This window comes from Balaenoptera physalus, assembly GCF_965194825.1.
Source record: "Balaenoptera physalus genome assembly, chromosome: 21".
In the NCBI taxonomy this organism is placed as follows: Eukaryota; Metazoa; Chordata; class Mammalia; order Artiodactyla; family Balaenopteridae; genus Balaenoptera; species Balaenoptera physalus.
In genome coordinates, this window is record NC_138902.1 from 19,189,612 (window position 1) to 19,209,088 (window position 19,477).

Consider the following 19,477-nt stretch of genomic DNA (forward strand, 5'->3'; position numbering starts at 1 on the left):
TAAGTGAGGATATCCATGCAAATGCTGGCACAGCACAGCACTCAGAGCCCGTAGCCACAACCAGGATCGGACTGCACTGATGCATAGGGTGTCGGACTGGTTCCAGCCCCTGCCCCTCGGACTCCTATAAGCTCACGAAGGATGTTCCATCGAACTTCGTGGAGCAGATGTTGGCAACCTTTCCACAGCCCAAGCTCAGTGACATCCTTGGATCCTCTCCCATCTCACACCCCACGTCCACTTGGTCTATTTCTCTTGACCTCATAGATTCCCCTCCACTCCATCTCCTGGGCTCCATCTTCCTTGCCACCAATCCAGATGAGGTGCTGATCACCATCATTCACCTACAACATGACCTTCACCTCCTAAATACCCCCTCTCTCTTCACTTCATTGCCCTAGTGCCCCGCTCTCCAGAATTAACTCTGTAAATCCCATTCCTGAACCAGTCAGCCTCCTTCTTGCCTCCAGGGCCGACACAATGACCTTATCCCAAAATTTAGTCCACAGCCTTGCATTTGAACCTGCCTGCAATGCCACCTACCATTTGCACTCTCTGTGCCAACTCGAGTAGACCCTGCTCTTTCACTTCTCTGGGTATTTTCTCATGAAAATTAATTGGTCATCTTTTACCCAACTCTTTGTTGGGTCATCTTTACCCAACTCTTTGTTGGGTGAGAAACAACTCTTCTAAAACCTGGCTAAGTGATAACTCTGAGAGTAGCTGTCTTTTCTGTGCCCTCATAGCACTTTGCGATGTCATTGTCACAGCACTTTTGAATTTCCAATTAAACCATTACTGAGTAGCTGCTCTGTGCCAGGTGATAATTTGGAGATATATATATATATATATATATATATATATATATATATATATATATATATATATATATATATATATATATATATATATATATATATATATATATATATATTAGTAACCCTAATAATATCCTTTTAAGACTATTCAACTTTTATAGGTAAATAAACTAAGGTCCAAGAGGTTTAGTAATAGGCCAGAATTCACATAGCACCTATGTGGCAGACTTAGCAGTAAACATATGATGGAAGATCCAAGTCCCATGTTTTTTTCATTAAAGCACAACCTCCACAATGCAACCAGTCACATTGCATTTGTTCATGCATTAGTCCCCAGAACTAGACGTGCTCTCTCGGAAAGATGAGACCTGTCCAAATGAGATTTATTTTATTCTTCTTTACATCACCAGCTCTTAGCCCAGCACCATGCAGATTCCATATACTCAGTAAATGTTTGCTGCATGAAATAATGGGCTTTGTGTCCATGAAGAAGGTTTGACTGCATCTGCTTCGAGCATCCATTCTGGAAGGAGTTACAGGACAGTGTTGGAGACTGTTATTCACACAACTAATGGGCAGGCAGTGTGGCAACTGACCACATCAGTAAGTCTTGTGTCCTAGGTCATCTCTGGCACTGTGTCTTAAGTTGCAACCCTGTTCATAAGTGGGATGACTAGTTCCATGTAGCCTCTCGGGAAGTCATCTGTCACTTGTCTAAAGCCTTCCTCATTTCCATCTTAACAGAAAATCTCCATCACACATCCTCCACCCAATCTGTCATCTCTCCATCTTCTCCGTCTGAAGACAACAAGTGAAATGGAACCAGAGGAAAGCTATGCTCCCACAGGGATGCCTTTCTATCCAGCCTGAACATAGCTGCCAAAATAGCCTGCAACTTCAGGGCATCAGGGTTTTTTTTTTCCCATGTTTGAAAAGCAATATCTGTGTAGCTTCCTGTCCCCAGTAAGGGTAATCATCATCAGAGTCTGTGCACATTGGAAATCTTGCAAAAGCATGAGGTAACTCAGCATCTGCCAGAATAAGAAAGAGCATCTTGGTCTCCTGACTTCTCTGCTTGGGCCTCATGCCCTAGAGAAGCTTCCTGCTAAAAGGTCCTCGCTGCTCTGTGGGGGGCAGACATAGCTGATCAAAGTCCCAGACGGCTGGATTTAACTCCTCCATCAGTGTCTTCAAGGTCCAGCGGCCACAGAATAATTTCAAGTTCAGACGGTTGTTTTGCTGATTACTTCACTGTAAGCATATTTTAAAATGATTCTGTAGATGTGGAGTTACCAGGTGTCTACTCCCAGGGAAGCTTTCCCAGTCACCTTGTCTGATCCCGTTGAAAAAGAAAAGGTTTCACTGCATTTTCCATCAGCTGATGAGTCATCCAGTATATCTCATATGTGCTCTGCTCTTAAGGTTGTCCATGGGCAAATTGGAGCCCATTCGGCAGAGTGATTCTGCTGCTGAGCTATTACAGGGGATCTAATTAAATTAAGCCATAGGCAGGAGAAAAAAGTGCATAACCTTCATATTCTGTGAAACCTTGACTCGTTTGCCAAGCATCATTTTCCCAAAAATGGGGACTGCAGCACATCACCAGGAGACAAAAATCCTAAAATGGAATTCGTGATTGTTTACAATGTGTGCCGGGATACTGAGCCTCAAAACCAGAGAGGGAGTGAAGCCAAAATACGAGGCATGGGAAGGAGGAGTACCCCATACACAATGACCTTGAAATCCAAATGCGCTCCTGATAATTGGTTGGCGAGAATGATCATTTCCATTTCTGAATTTGTAAAATTGTTTTCTTCTCAGGGAAAAGGAAACATCTGCTCTACGAGGCTAACTCAGTTCTGAGTCAGTGTGTCTCCCTGTGTTTTGCTGTAGCTGGGTGAGCAAAAGAGGGGACTCCATCTGGGCAGCAGAGCCTGGAATCCAGTCTTCTGACAACACACATCCTCACCTAACTTCCCCGGGGAGTTCTCCACAGGCAGGGCAGGACCATCCAAAGCTGGCCGGGTTGCTAAGTTTGGGAACACTCTCCGTCTTCTTCTCACTGCCAGACAAGCTAACTTTCCTGCACAAGAAATTTGCCACCAAAGAAGAGGTAATATTTATTGAATACCTACTATGTGGCAAAGCACCATGATGCAGCTTACACATGTAATGATTATCTCGTTTTATCCACACAATGAATCTGAGACTCAGAGATGCTGACTTGCCCAAACTGCTCAAGTGAAAGAGGAAGGACTCAAACCCAGATCTCATTGGTTTCAGAGCTCGGATTCTTTATACTGTATTATTCTTGTACGGATGCTGGGGAAAGCTACACAGTATGTCTCAGCTTCCAAAATGGAATGTGGATAAATGAGTATGGGCAAGAAAGAGTAGAAGGTTTCTACTCTTCGAATTTACTTCCAAGGCTTTAAAATCTGAGTAACAGTGTGGCCTGATGACAGCTGAATATGCCAGTTCCTTTTTCTGGTCTTCATCTTATGGGCTAGGTGTTTATAAGCAAGCCCAATCTTTTGACATAAGTTGTGTATCTAAAGGGAGGAGTTGTAATTCATCTAAGTGGTTCATTCTGAACCTCTTGGACCTTGATTTTATAAGAAAAATAAACCACTGACTTTGTCTTGGAGAAAGGATATTTTGACCTCAGAGATTTAGCCATGTACAAGCTCCCATGTTATTCATATTTAAATATATGCTTGTCAACCTGGTGCATTTTAGGTGGGGAATTTAAGATGTCAGGAGCAATGTGGTATCAGCTGTCCTGGGTGCTATACACAGTGCTGGCACCATCAGGCATCACTAGATCTGACAAATCTGACAAACACAGAGTTCGGCAGGGTTGCAGCTGTGATCACCTCAATGCCAATGATACCCCACTGCACTGAAATTTTCAAAAGTCTCTGTAAATATTTCCAATCCAACTGTCCTTCCCCAAAAGTTTAAAGTTGACTAGATTTACATTGACCAGCAGGCAGCCAGGTTATTGGGCTTTTTTATTCAGTAAAGCTTAAATAACTACATGGTTATATTCTTTTAATCTTTGGGTAACTAAATTTGGGGTCAGCCTTAGACTCACCAGACTAAAAACAACAAAATACCTTTAGTTTTAAATAGACAATTTGATAGATTTTTTAAAATTGATGAAGAAGACTATACTTCTAGACTAGGTAAACTATTGGGAAAAGAAGTCTTGTATAGTAGAAGGTGGGCGCCCTTCCTCTCCCTTGCAGCTAGTTATACTAGACCTAACTGTAAAATGGAATCGTGTAGAAAATATCATTAAACACTTGGTCTTCCAAATATTCATTCTATCCAGATGACAAATTATATATTCCACTGACTTACATAGTCTGTTGATTTCATATGTTGTACTCAACCTGTACATTCAAAATTCTTTTTGAAATCTTGTTATGTGCCAGGCTCCCTTGGTACTGTTTCAAAGGATGGGGGACTTAGGTTGGTTTTAATGCAGTGATTAATGTGGAAGTCATCTTTATAAGACTGACCTAGTTGAACAATACCCGATTAAAAGACTTTATTTTCAGGACCTTGCAAAGAAGTGGGAGGGAAGAAGGGAGAATAAAGGGTTAATTTTAAGCCAGGGTTCTTGGGTGGAGAGGGAGCCAAAACTAAAATCACAAGGCATATGTAGCATTTGCTACAAAATCTAGTCAAGCCGTGGAACTTCCATCTCTTAGCCTTTGACCTCTGGTCTTCTGACCATGATTTAGCGAGCTTGGTTCCACTCTCATAAGTTTCTGATTTTGTTTTAATGACTTACGGGCCACTCTTTTCTTGATTTTGGCTTTTCAAAATGCCTGTGATCGTCTAGATTCCTCACATGCTTGCCAACCCATGTCAACATCCCGTGTCTCTCGTTGCCCGTGATACATTTTCTAGACACCCAGCATCTACCGTGTTCCAGGCACTGTGTTAGGTGCTGGATATACACATATAGGACAGTGTCTCTGCTTTCAAAGAGTACATGGTCCACTGAGGAAGGAAATTCAGTTAACTAGAAGTTGTAAGCTAGGTGGAAAGTTCTTTGTAGAAGAAAACACAGCTCACATTAAGACAGCGAAGGAGAAGCACTTATCTGGGAAAGGAGGAAAATTGTCCTGGGTGCATTTCCAGAAAAGGACAGTCTCTCTACCCAGAGAAAGGGTGAACGAAGTTTGTCAGAAGGGTGAGTGGAGAAGGGGGTTCCTGTAAAACCAGATGGTCTGCACAAGGGCCAGGATATATAACAAGCATAACACTGTGCGGTTGTATAAATATGTGGGTGATTGAACGTTGCATCCAAAATGATTTTAGAATCTAGCATTAAATAATATTGAATAAAACAGTGGAAGTAACTCCCTGTCAACTGCCTCTCAATTTTGCTTAATTCAAGGAATAAATCTTTCCTTGTTTCTGAATCTATTTCCCATTTCTCTGACACTTGGTGATTTCCCTTTGTGTCCAACAGAGAACAGGCTTTCAGCTCAGATACAGGCAACAGTGTCTTCTCAGAGCTTAATGATTCTGTTTGATTTTTATTATATTTATTTTTACAGTTTTAATTATGGCAACTGATAGCAGTTTTCCATTCACAGCATTGATACCGAGTTTCGTTGGAAATGATTTTATTTTAGTTAGAAATGCAATCAATTGAAATAAAAACAATATGCAAAAAGTAATACAGGTGGTACATGAATATGGTAATCATCATGAAGTCGGTATACCAATGACTAGAGTTTGATAAACACTGATGGGGTGTATTTGGAAAATAAAAAATCATAAGATGGAGTGAAGTGTGAGAGTGGGAAATGAGCTGGAAGAGTTTGGCAGAAGCCAGCCTGGGAAGAGCATCTTATGTCAGGCTGAGTTAAGCTTCACAAGGAGCCATGGAAGGGTTAGAACCAGGAGAATGGCACGACAGGGTTGGCAAGTTAGAACCTTCTAGCAGGAGGTGAAGGGTGCCCCAGAGGAGCTGAAGGAAGCAGATCAGTCAGGAGGCTAACAGGGTCCCATGATGAGGGCAGGACCAAGGATGCAAGCAGCGGGGTTCTGAAGGAAGGGAGGGATGTGTGTGACGTGTCAGTGGTACAATCACCATTGTCACCAATTAGATGTGGAGGGAGAAATCTAGAATATTGCTCAGGTTCTGGCTTGTTGCATGGGTGACATGGGGCTCTCTTAGCCAGGAGAGGGGATATTTTCCCTTAGTTGTTCCTTTGCTCGATAACTGACATGATTTTGACCCTGAGTGGAACCCTAAATCTCATGAGCTCTGCATTAACAGCTTAATAGGAAGGATCCAATGCTTCCCCTCACACTCCTGGCTGGAGATTTAACTCCTCAGACAAACAGAGCAGAACTCAAAATGAGCGGAGTCATCATTTCACGTTGTGAAAGAGTTTTTGGTCAAGTAAATGTGATACCCTCTGGCTCTGCCCTAAAATTTTCTGCAGTGCCTACAACAAATCAAGGTAGATTTCCTAGGTTAATAAAATTACTGTAAATCCTAAACCCCATAATTTCTGATTAAATTTTTGATCAAAGTGTGAAGATACATGGTCCTATGACTTCAGAATTTGAAGTCAGAGAGATCAGAGATGGTCTATAAACTAATGAGTTACTGAGGGAGGTCTTTATTTGAAAAGAAAAAAAGATTGTTCAGAAGGGAGGATGGTATCTTTGCAGGAAGATTCTCGTACAAGAGTAGAATTATCTTATAATGGGCAGGAACCTGGTTACTGGGAATTGAGGAGCTCAGAACAAGTGGCTCTCACCCATAGCATTTTCTCTCTTCCCGATTCTTCATAGTAGAGAGTCTAGGACCCAAGGGGAAATTGTCTGTTTTGTTACCTTATTAGCTGCTAAAGTACACACCAATGAAGATTTCCTCCAAAGAAGATGGAAAGTTCACTTTAGGCTCAACTGTGGGAAACTGCAGGGGCTCTAGAAAACGACCCTAGCTTGAAGCCCCCAAATCCTGGGGAAGCAGTCTAAGCCCCTCACTTCAAGAGAAGGGCTCAAGGTCAGGCAAGAAGGAATCCCCTAATGAAAGTTGTGGAATCGAAAACAAGTGTCTGCTTAACTCCTGATGATAACAAATAATGAACAGGATACAAAGTTTACGTCTAGATTATTTCCTTAAAGATATAAGAAAACTTCTTCATGTATTATTTTTGGAGGGAGTCAGGATTATTTTCAATGAAATACATTTTTATTTAAATGAAGGATAATATATGGGCAGTGATATTAGACTCTTGCCTTTAACAGTATAACCGTATTAACTGTACCACAAGTCTGATGATGGGTATGGTAAGACCAAGTCACCCACCATCCTTGATGTAGGATGCAGTTTTAAAGAATGGAATCCAAAAAGCTGAAGTCTCTAAATTATTCATTGCTTCATACTCACGATGAGAAAAATCATCCTGTTATACATGCATAAGGAGGGAATAGAGCGTGAAAAATTATGGGATAGATAATGGAAGTGGGTGAGAACCACCCACAAATAATGTGGTTTCTTACGTGTAGGACTTAGTCTGGGATCTGACGCCTCTAATTTTGTCACTCTGTAGACCTTTGCCTGGATTATAGTTTTTTAAGGAAATAGACATCCTGGATGTACTCTAATGATTTGGTTTGAACATCCTGGGTGCAAGCTAAGGCAGACGGGTGTGCATGGGTATGCTATCAACTTAAGATCCTTTTGTGTTTGTTTTATCAGATGTTTGCCATGAAGTTTGAAGACAGTATTACGAAAACTCTACAAAGAGTTATGTTTCAGTAAATTTCCGTGAAATTTTAATGAAACATTAATGCAATAAGCCATTAAAAAATCAGAGACTTTATGGGAAACAGTGTGGCTACATAAGAAGCAAATACATAAAATAAAGAACTTATTTAAGCTACAACTTTATAACTTTTTTAATAATTATGCTGCTCAACATACAGTTGTTATTAAAAAGGGATTTGCCTACTGGCACTAGATTGAAGATATGAAAAAAATGTTTATCTGATCAGTTTGTGCAATATAGAGTGTGTCATTTGGGACTAAAATATTTAGTTTCCAAAATAAAGAACCGGAGGGGAAGGAGAAAATGGAAGGTAGCATTTGAATACTCACTATGAGCTAGACATTTTCTGGCTTCCTTCTGTGTGTTCAGATGTAATCCTCACTATAGCACAGCTTTGTAAAGTCACTTGAATTCCCATGTTAGAGATCAGGAAATAAGCTTGGAGGAGGAAATTGTCCAAATTCAAAGTCGCTAAGTGGCGGGGACAGAGCTTTGACAGCAAAGCCCCTCCTCTTTGCACTGTAGGATGCTACCTACATATTGAAATTGTGAATTTATCCCCCTGGCTACACTTCATTTCCTTGGAAAGCTATGTTTAGGGAAAGGGGCGTAGAGTCACTCAGCCAAGCAAATTGGATTCCAGAGTAACTTTATGCCACGCCACAAGGGCTCATATTCTTTCAAATAGAAACTTGGTTTTGCATGGAACTTGTACTGTCCATGTGGTGAAGAGCTGAAAATGAAAGAGTTGTTTGTGCTTGGCTCGGGGTGGGGGGGGCAGAGGAGGAATACAATCAGAAAACCTGGGTACAAGTATCACCTCCGCAACTGACTGGATGTGTAGCTTCAGGAAAAATTCTTAGCCTTCCTGAGCCTAAGTTTTCCTCACGATTTAGCCTACCAACATCCCACAGTATATTAAGAGACTAAAAAAGAAATACAGGATGTTTTAAGTCATACAATTTTATAAAATGTTATTATATTTAAGTTTATCTCTCTGCATATGAACAAACAGATACATAAGCTATTAAAGATGTTTATGTCTACAAAGGTAATAATTCTCTAGCTTCTTTGGCATGTTGTGAGGTGGGGGAAGTGTTGTTTCTTCCATCAAATTCTGTCCCTAAAAGTTCATTTGAAGGGGGAGGGTTAGAGAAAGATCCAGGGTGGAACTATTACCCTAGTCTCTGTTTCCTCTTTAGGAATTACTGGTCTCCCTCTCCTGTTTTTAAAAGGATTAGGTGGGTCATGACAGGTTTCCTCCAGGTAACAAATGCCTTTTCCTATCCCCCTGGTGGGTGATGTTTTGGAGCTCACTGAAGTTCAAAGTCAACGGCTCACTGGAGAGGTCTAACAAATGCCATCCCAGGAGAGCAGTAGGGACCCAAAGGTACATGCAGGAGTGGGTTTGACTACTATGTACAACAACAGCCTTAAAGGTTAGGAATACTGCACCTTCCTGTAGCAGCAGGATGGCTCTTTTGTAAACTTAAAGCATTTCTATTTCCTGCCAAATTAATCTTTTGGAGTAAGAGTTTCCATCGATTTATTTTACCCATCCATTATAGAAAGAACAAGTCAAAGAGAAGAGTGCAAAGCGATGCTACATGAGATCATCAAAAATTTCCACTCCTTCCAGCATCTCAAATATCTAGATTTCAGAATTGCCTCACTTCACCCCAAATCTGACCTCAAGTCCCTTTGTCATTTATCATAAGGACAGAGAGCCAAGAAATCTAATGATGGGGAAGACATTAGGTTGCAAAGACAGATTGTTTGCTAGTCTGCAGAGCCAGCCTGGGTTTGACATGCAAGAGTACATGAGTGAAGTAAACAGAGGATTGTAATGATTATCCAGATATTGAATGTGGCTACGTGTGCCTCTTTGCTCCTCTCCACACCACCCTCTACCCCACATGGTTCTACCTCCAATATCAGTATGTCTTACGGACTCGATTTTAACCGAAATTACTGAGACAGCTGCTTGTGGTTTTCAGTTCGGGGGATGGACAAAGCCTCAGCTGTAAGTTGAAGACACAGGGAAGTGTCTTCATCTTTAATTTTTAAATATTCTGTGCACTCCTCGATTTGCTGAATGGCTGGTTGGGTGGATTGGACAGGTGAGTGAATGTCATGACTTCAGGATAGTGTGTGAAGAATTTGTATGTGTGTGTTTGTGTGTAAATCAACATTGACACAAATCTGAGGATTCTGAATAGTTTTGGAAATTCGGTTATACAAACAGAAACAACTAGCACAAAGTCCCCTCTTTGAATCTCCTAGACATCCAGATTGCTTTGGAAATGATGCTAATGGATCTATCACTAGGTAATAGGAATTGCACACAGATTTGGAGGTGGGAAGACTCAGGGTACCCTCAAACTCTGAAGGAAGCCGATGGTCATCTCAAAGGATTGCTAACCTCGACTCCATACACTTCAGAAGTCCTGATCCTGTTTGGAGTAATGAGGAAGAGGCTTGAAATATACAAAAAGTACCACCCATGCAAGTATCTAGTTGCTAAAATATGGCTTTTGTTTTGTTTAGACTAATTTCAAGAAGAAAAGGAATATCCTCATTTCTATGACTCAGTCTTAGAATGTGGGAAATTTCTCATGCATAGGCCCTTCCCTGAGCAGTAGAATGGACAATGAGTTTGATTTACTGATAGAATGAGGAGGAAAGAACCCAAGGAAGGCTTATTTTCTCTTAAAACTGTGAATCGATAAATCATGGACCTGATGGAGAAAATACGTCTACTAAAGCTCTAGGAGAGCTTAGCAGGGCCCGGTTCTGACTGGCTGCCTTTAGGCCGTGGTGGCCACCAGATTCTCTGGATCACAGTAACAAGTTTCCCTTTCATGACTGAATGGGTTTCCACACTGACATTGCCATGAGTCTGAAGAAGTTACTTGCTGTCTGTACAGAACATGGTAACAATCGGGATCCAGTCGATCATGATATCCTCTCTGACATGTTCTTGTGTGTAGGGGCTGGGGGAACAGGGGGAAAGAGTGTGTCATATTGCTTGGTTGTGACGCCTTCAACAAGGTACACAGTAGTAGGCAGACTCGACAGGCAGAAGATGATTCAAGAATAGGCAGGGGGGCAAAAGCAACGGACAGACAAGATGATCATGGGATCCATCAAACACAGTCCTAAATTAGCAAAACCGTCACAGTAAAAGGCAAGGTGCTGGTCCAACAGACTGGACAATTTGTCTGTGGACCCACACTCCCAGATCTCCACAGAGTAGCATTTTTATTGCAGTATTGTCTTCCATGGAAAATGAACAAAACTTTTAAAATAAATCACAATTACTTATTGCTTAGTATGTTGGATAATAAATTCTTTAGTTTATCAGTACCTCACGGCCTTCAAATGTGCATTCTTCAAATAGTTTCAATTACATATACATTCTTTCTCCTGAACAATAAATTATTCTTTAAAAACAAAAAGAAAAAGGAAAAGATACATAATTTTAAAGCAAAGAAAAACCAAAAAAACATATATTTTTGACATTTATCTTAAACTTATATGAAAACAACTCTATGTTAGATGTTTAAATATAAATAATAAAGGACATTATGTTATTTACAATGTTACATAGTAAGTTGAGAGAGTAAAAAAAAAACTGACATGAACTCATAAAGACAGTAAATGATTTAGGGAAACATCCAAGTAATGTACAATGTGTATTTACAAAAGAATATATAACAGAACTTGTGATATGTGGCCATTTCCTTTTGACTGCATCTCTCTGCAGTGTTTCATGGGTCTTTGTAGATAGAAATCTTTCTTTGTGGCTGGTAGGAAGCAGCCAGGACTAAAAGATAAAACTAGGTCTTCCTTATTTTCACCAATGTGAGCCGTGCACCTTTCAACGCCAGGCCAAAAAAAAAAAAAAAAAAGTTACTGAGCAAATGACCCTGGATAAACTCTAACTATATCAAGACAGTCACACTTAAATAAGGAAGATACGGCATGTTGCTCTTTGGGACACATTCATAAATACCCAGGCAGAGTGCCATTTTGTAGAAAGCACGAGACTGTCCAGGTACTCTCAAATACAAAAGTCCTACCAGGCAAGGAGGGAGTGTAGGATAGTAAAGGAATCTGGAGTGAGAAAAAGGAGTTTTTCATATACTATGCTCCACTCCATATTCCTCAGCGGGATATGATTTCAGACCCAGGAAACAAAGTCACCGTGAAACTTCTGGGCAATTTCTGCTACCTGAAGACCCACGAAAGTTTCCCGTATGCGGGGAACGTAGGTTCACACTCCTTTGGATTGCCACTGCACTCCTGAGTTTATAAACAGGGATGGTGGCATTTAAACATCCTGGAGATGCCCCTGTGAACCCAAATCTGGGGGCCACAGCAGGTAGCCCCGAGGAGTCAGCTGACCTTTCCTATCAAGGGAACCTCTCGTTCTATGGACAGAAAGCCTGTCCCAACTGATATGCCACCTCGGTGCGTGACCAGAACCAAGTTGGAAAGAAAATTTCCTCTCAATTTTCATCTATTTTTGCAACCTGAAAATTTACAGCGATTTTTCATACTGAGGAAAATGTTGTTCATTGCTCTCAACAGAAGATTTTATTTATTCCTGAAATTCTCCAGAATGGGACTCCGATGCCTGAAGAATTTGAAACAGAAATCTTAGGGTTTTAATTACAGTAGGAATTTTTTTTTATTGAAATAGTCTAAGAATGAGTCAAGGTCTTCAAATGCAATATTAGAGTAATTTAGAGAACCTCTTCACGTTGACTGCTTTCTCTCCCCTGCCATGAGCTTACTGATTCTACAGAATTGGGAAATCAGTGCAACCTGGAGAGTTGTCAGGGGCTCCTTAGGAGGGGTGAACAAGCACATGAGGACACTGCTGAGCCCAGAGCAAGTGGCATGGAACCATGAAGGATGCTTGGGATACCAAATACTAAGAGTAACTTCAAGGACCTGTAGACAGGTGTCTCTGTGGATTGTAGAAGCACTTAGGAGCTTAACGACATGACTCATGCTCAGCCTGCATTTTTCTTCTAAGACCTCCTTGCATGTCACTTCTTCCCTTTAATTTTAACATAGAGATTTGGTGAAGAAATAGATTCAGTTCACCTGCAAACAAGAAGACTTCATGTTTGGTATTTTGAACTTCATGTCTGGTATTTTGAGCCCCCTGCTAACCTGTCCCCCATTTTGTTCCATGGCTCCTAGGAGGCCACTTGGAACCTAAGTAAAGCTCCAGCCCAATTGGACAGAAATGGGGCTGCGATTTTTTTTTTTTTTAATTCTCTTATTTTCCTGGATTAGCAGTTATTTCAAATGTTTCTACCTATAGGCTTTCCTTGGATTGGCAATCCCGAGTGAACGTGCAAAGTGTAGACCCATCTTACTCCTGTTTTTGTGACAGTAAAGCAAAAAGTAAGAAAGGGGGAAAATGGGTGATACAGCTGTAAACAGAGAGGTTAGCACACAGATGGGAGTCATTTCTGCAAGGAAAGGTGCAATCTTTCCAAGACTATTGCCATTTCCTGATGAATCATCACTCGTAGGAGGTTCTTACTAATCACAAACCACATGCACACTGGCCATTCCTGACAAAAATGTTCATGCATAGTTATGACTTAATCAAGGCAACATTGAAAAACAAGAGAAAAATAATGAGGACAAAGGAATGGTCAAAAAAACTTAAAAATTACTAACCAAGTCACACAGCTGCTATCCCCCGTGTCTTCTATATATTCACTCCTCTAGACAATCTAAGAAGAATTTCCCTACGATGACGTCACCAGTATATACAGCAGGCACATTTCACTCTAGAAGTATTTCAGACAAATTGCTGAGTGTGCTGTTGAAGCTGGGGTTTTTGTGCCATAACATGTCTGTCCTTGAGCCAAGAAGACACAACCGGTCACTAGCTCCAAAATCAGTGAAAAACACAAGTCAGGAACGATTGCACCTTTTTCAGCCATGGTTTGCTCTTCAGCTAGATGAGCCGCTGTATCATTCCCCCAGAGAGAGAAAGTGAAACCGAGTCCTCGACTTAGCGGTTGGATTTTACCCTGATCGGTAGCCAGAACCCATTTTCTTTGCTATCCCGAAAACTTGCTTTTTTTTGGTCGAGAAAAAAAATCAATCCAAATAAAGTAAATGGTAGCTCCTTTTGTCAAGCAAGCTGTCTTCTGATAAATCATACAGTTTTTGAAAAAAAAAATCACAATATTACTTTCTTCCTAATATTTAACATGACTTAATGCAGTTTCCTGCTGTAATTAATAGTAGCATGCTGCTGGATCTACTATTATCTCAGAGCCCAGTGAAGCAAACCTTTGGCTGGCAGAGTAGTAGACACAACTCATTTCATATACTGAAAGCAAAAGAACATTTCATACAGAAGGGGAGTATTTGGATGGATGTGCCATTACAAGACGTACTGATTGAGTACTACTTGAAGCAAACAGAGGGACAGTTGCAAATCCTGTAAATCATACACCCAGTCAACATCATAATGCAATGCACAAGAAGCCAGCGAAAACGGAATATGCGGGGGTGGGAGAGGGTTTGCTGAAATCCTGTGAAAAAGCAATCACAGGAACAGTACAAAACTTGCTCTCGACATAACATAACATAAAGGCACCATTGATATCTTTCTCGTTTGGAAATACTGTAAAAAATTGCTACATATGGCACAGAACACATTTGTACATACATATATTTAATTTATAAAAGATTTTTTTTTCCTGTTTTCTATTTGCAGAACTGCTAAAATAAAATAAATTGTTTAATTTAAGGTGGAATACTTTATTATATAAAATAAAGTTTTACAGGTGAAATCTATGGGTTTATTTCGGTTTTATACAGCAATAGGGTCTTGGTTAGCGATTACACCGGACAGCGTGGCCTGCAATTCTTCCTGCGGAGAGAAGCGGCCCGCTGGGTTAGTCCTGCTGGCAGCCAGGTGGAAGGCAGCGGCTGCCTCAAGATCGGCTGCCAGGGGGTTCTGTACGCCCAGGAAAGGTGTATCTTCTCCTACTTTTTCATCCTCTGTTTCACTCTCTGAGTTACTGCACTCAGCGCTTGTGTTACTGTCCGTTTCCAACCTGTGGGCAATGTGACCATTGGGCTTGGTTCTTTTGGCCCGCCGGCTGTTGGTGAGTTTCTTAACCGGCTCTTGAGCCAGTTCATACTCCTGCGTCGTTTCGTACTCCTCGTCCTCCACTATCCTCAAGGGGCTAGGGGGCGGGCTGTTGCTCTCGTGCGCGGGGTTGCAGTGGAAGGAGTTGAATTGCTGAGTGTGGCGGTCATCCTTCTCCCGCAGCCATGGTGGTGTCACAAGAAGCAGGGGTCTCTCTTCTTCCACGAAGGGACTGACTGCCATGGAGGGCATCGACACCGTCGTGCTGGACACGGGTGGAGACATTTCCGAAGGGGGCGATTTGGGGGAGCTTGGCGTGTGGAAATCTACAGGTGACATACGAGCCGGGGTGGTCATTGCAGATACAAACCTGTGTGAGCACAGAATACCCCGTATAAGTGTGTTGGAATGAGAGCCGTAGAGCAGGGGTGGGGGTGGGGGGGTCAGGGGGCACAGTTCACAATATTATCATCAGATAGCATCCTCAGAGAATTTCTATTCATCGTACACTTCTCGGTTTTTACACTAGGACATTCAGCACCCTTGGAATCTCAAATTAGGTAGCCAAGAGTCTCTTCACAGGAGTGCATGCAAAGATCAGCTAAATTGCCTAGCTCATCAAAGCGTTTGAGGTTTTCGATCTCATCATGAATTTTAATAAAAGCACGTGAGTTAAGACAAGAGGGCGCCGGGTCCTGGAAACCTCTCAGTTTATAAGGACCGAGGCTCAGGGATTTGGAAGGGAAAGAAGTATTACTTAAATACTATACCTTCCCAAAGGCCAAGGGGTCTTAGAGAATGAAGCCCAAATGGGGAATGGAAGAAGCTCTAAGATGAGTTTCGGAAAGCTGGCTCTGCATGCATTTGGATCTGTGGGCCTTGTTTCTCCTTAGCTCAGCTATAAGGTTATGTCTTATGAAAAAAAAAGAGCATAGTAACTTAGATTTATTCCTGATAACAGTGTAACACATTTGTGTGCTTTTTTAAACTTTTCCATGAAATGTTACTTCTTAACATTCAATTTGCAACTCTCCACCCCAGTGACCATGACATTCAAAGGTAACTTATTTTTGGCTTCATACTTATGTCCGATCTCAGGTCTACCTCTCTTCCAAAACCCACCGCTGTATGCGTCTCTGGCTTATCTTTTGTGACTGCTCAAGACTTGGCTGTACCGTGTCGCCTTATGTCAAGTTACGTCTGATAATGCTCAGTGAATCTAGTTGTCAAGACATCGAGTGCATTGTTTTTACCATATTGTGCTTTCTTCCCCCAGAACAAGAAGACCTGACGTGGCACTGAGAAAGATGTGGCTTATTTAGAGTCACATTTCTCAGCTTGGATAAAAATGTCATCAATGCATAGCACTAAAGGACTCTTTTCTGCACATTGGCATTTGCAGAGTCTAACTTGACATGACCTGTGATGACACAGGACACCATCTTCTGAACTCTAGCTAACAGAAACAAGAAACCTATTAACTCTTGTGCTTATCAGCCATGATTCTGAGTCATATGGAAGTGAGATCTGGCTGTGTCTAAAACGGGAAGGTGTCTAGAGATGGAAATATTTGGGGATCAAGTCTCCAGACTTTTTGTTTCGGGGATACTTAAATTAAGCGCTCTGAGAAATGCTAATTCAAATCCAATCAACCCATAAAAGTGACTCATCTTTTCTCTCCATGATGCCTAGGTTCAGGTATATTTTGCAGTCCTAGATAATATCTGGGGTATGAAAGGAAGCAGGGAAATGTCAACCTTTAAAGACAAATATCACATGTAGTGATGAAGACAGAATTTATCCCTAAACTCTTTTTCAGGTTTCTAAAAGGACTGAATTAGGACAGACTTAATACATAAAGATATAATTACATGAATTTAAGACTAATGTTTTAAGCCAGTTTTGGACCATGTCTACTTTTTCATAGATGAGTTACAGAGCAACCACTAATTCCATAAAACTCTGAAATACCATTTGGGGGTAAAGGCTTTTGAAAAAAGTAATCAGCAGGCTCTACATGACCTGCAGGCTCCAAACCAGTCTCCTTTGAGGTAAGTACTTCCCAGTGCATGAGTGGAAGGGTGTATCAAAATTATCTCCACCCATGAAAACCAAGTAAGTATCGCTTCGGCATGATGTAAACCTTTTAGCAAGTGGTCAGAGATTAGACTGAGAAGACAATAAAGTCAACAAACCAACAAACCAACAGACAAAACCCCGCTGGATTTGAAAACAAATAAGTAACAGCTTACTGATGGGCTAGGAACGCTGGTTGGGTATAACTTTCTCCCCCAGTTTAGGTGAAAATGGATCAGGAGAATCTATGAATTCAGTATTCTTATTAAGCATCTCTTTCAGCTTACTTCGCTCTGATCTTTATTTTACCTTTGTTGTGACTGCCCCCCGACTCAACCCTATAGCCCCAGAAGAAAGCCAACACATTCTGGAATAAGGGCCACGTCAAAGGCAACATCTGCCTTGAAAACCTCCCGCGAAGACAGCGAGGCGCAGCATACGAGAGATGTATTGAGTCATCCCTCGTTGGAACGCCATAAAGGGATACTATCTGGAGGGATGCAAGCCGTCCCTACAACCGTCAGCAATGACACAGCCCTTGATTTGATTTAAGTGAGGCTGGAAGGTAAGAAAGAGTTAGCACGTGAGACCAGGAGGCCAGCTCGAGCAGAGTTTGGATAACTGGCCACTTCGAATTCTAGAAGGGTCCTGATCAATCACTGAGGCCAGCATTCTGCTCTCAAGTTACAATTGAGGAAACTGAGACATTTCTCCCCCCCCCCCCCAACAGCCCCACCCTGAGGGTCTGAGCCTAAGGTCAGAGCTAGGAACTCCAAGTTTGCTGCCCCTTCCACATCGAATCATTCCAGCTCTTTAGGAGTCTGTTGCCTGTCAGCCACGGGGAGGATGCGAGAAGCTCGGAAGCAGTGAGTTCAGTCAAACCCAAAGATGGCTTCATCAACTAGGAGCGCTCCTAGACCAGGCAACTGCTGCCCCTTATTCTCATTAGAGTGGGTTCCTTAGGTGGGACCGCAGGTGCTCACGGGGATTCTCTTACTGGGGCGCTCTGTCCTCTGTAGTAGCTTTGCCCTTCGGTTTTACCTTTCACTATGAGGAGAATCTCGGTAGGAGTCAGGGGTTTCTCTGGCATGCCTCAGGAAGCTGTTACACTCGCGAGGGCCTCCCAAGCCATTAAGACGTCCTCTTGGGCCCCCAGTAGGGCTGCTGTGCCTACTGTTTTCTACGGAGGACATCACGATGACAGAGTGGCTTTCTGAAATGATGCTTTCAGTGTGTCCGTTGCTCCAGCTACAGAGGAAATGTGAGAGGCAACGAGAGACAGAGATTTTTAATTATAGGCACACATGGAAATGAAAGGAAGTGATCTGACAAGTCTTGCGAATGACTGGTGCATCAGTAGTTCACTACGATATTACTTGTCTCAGAATAGAATTGTTTATAAAGATGCTTGCTACAGACAGAATCTTGATTTAGACTGGCTTTGCAAGGATACACTTCTTTCATGTGCTCACACATTTACCAAATGCCATTTTGTACTAAGTATTCTTAGAGTCTCTCTGTTCTTGAGTGTCTTAGATTAAGGAAACACTTGTCTTATGGGCTCCATTTGGAAGTCTAGTGCTGCCCTTGGTAGCACGCATTCAGATATCACCAGAGCATTTGAGAGTTTAGGTTTCAGCTATTTAGCCAGTTCTCATGTGCATATCCCAGGGCAATCCAACCACTGGAAGAAGTCAACTTCTAAGTATTATATGGCATCTAAGACAAACTCTTCCCAGCGTAGTAATTCTGTGAATGGTCAGGCATGAGAAAAGACGATCTCTAAAATAAGGAGCAACGATCCTATAAGGTAGGTATTATTTCCCCTTATTCTGGTAACGGAAAAATTGAGGCTCAAATTCAAACAGCAATTAAGTGGCAGAGCCAGTTTGATGTCCAAAGTCTGTTTTTGTCCCAAGCCATACATTCTACTGTACCTCACTGCCTCATTAGTACCTCCTATCCCTTTTGTAGGCAGTGAGAGCAAAAGACGATGTGTAAAGATTCGTTCTTAGAGAAATGCCACGCGGTTTTTTTATTCTCATACCTGTGACTGGGAGTCTGGGTGACAGTAGTGGAGTGATGAACTGTGGAAGTGTAGTGACTGGTGGAAAAAGACGTCTCCGCCTCTCTCTCGACAATATGCTCGCTGGAGATGACATTTTTAGATACGTATTGCTGGATAAACAAAGAGACACAACTTGAAGATTTGGGGAAGTCAAAATGCTAACAATGTCACATGCACACACACGGAAAAATCTCTTCTTCTGATACACATGTTTCATAATAAATTCTATTTTTCCAGTGGCCAGATGACAAAACCTATCCCAGCTACTGTGGTCTTTAAATTAGGTAAATGGAGTTGATGGATTGCTCTTTGGATACGCATGCGATGTAGGTCCTACAATCACAACTACATTTTATCAGAAACAGGCCTATTTCTTCTCTTTCATTTCCAATTGATAACATGACTGGCATTCAATACAAAAGTCTGCCCAATACTTATTTTTGTAATAGTTGTTGCAAATCAAAAACGACGAACAGATATTTGAGTGAAACAAAAGAACAGAGATGGTTTGTCTTGTTTCAAATTTCAAGTCACTAGAAGAATGAAAAAAGACTGTTTTGAATCTACC

General features: G+C 41.6%; 1 protein-coding gene across 15 annotated transcripts in view; it reads right to left on the reverse strand.

The window, feature by feature from the left end:
* Positions 1-1,213: 1,213 nt before the first annotated feature.
* NRG1 (neuregulin 1) overlaps positions 1,214-19,477 on the reverse strand; it is a gene marked incomplete at its 3' end in the record, with an annotated part of 224,649 nt that continues 206,385 nt past the window's right edge. For 6 of the 15 annotated variants that reach the window (XM_082444635.1, XM_082444634.1, XM_082444632.1 and 3 more), the window contains 3 exons: positions 18,889-19,019; positions 17,883-18,089; positions 1,214-15,135 (listed from right to left, as the gene is read on the reverse strand). In XM_082444635.1, coding sequence (XP_082300761.1) covers positions 14,484-15,135; positions 17,883-18,089; positions 18,889-19,019 — 990 coding nt within the window. Of the gene's footprint in view, positions 15,136-15,535; positions 15,678-17,878; positions 18,090-18,888; positions 19,020-19,477 lie in introns of those variants that run through there. The other 9 variants (XM_082444624.1, XM_082444623.1, XM_082444622.1 and 6 more) reach the window with 6 other exon arrangements.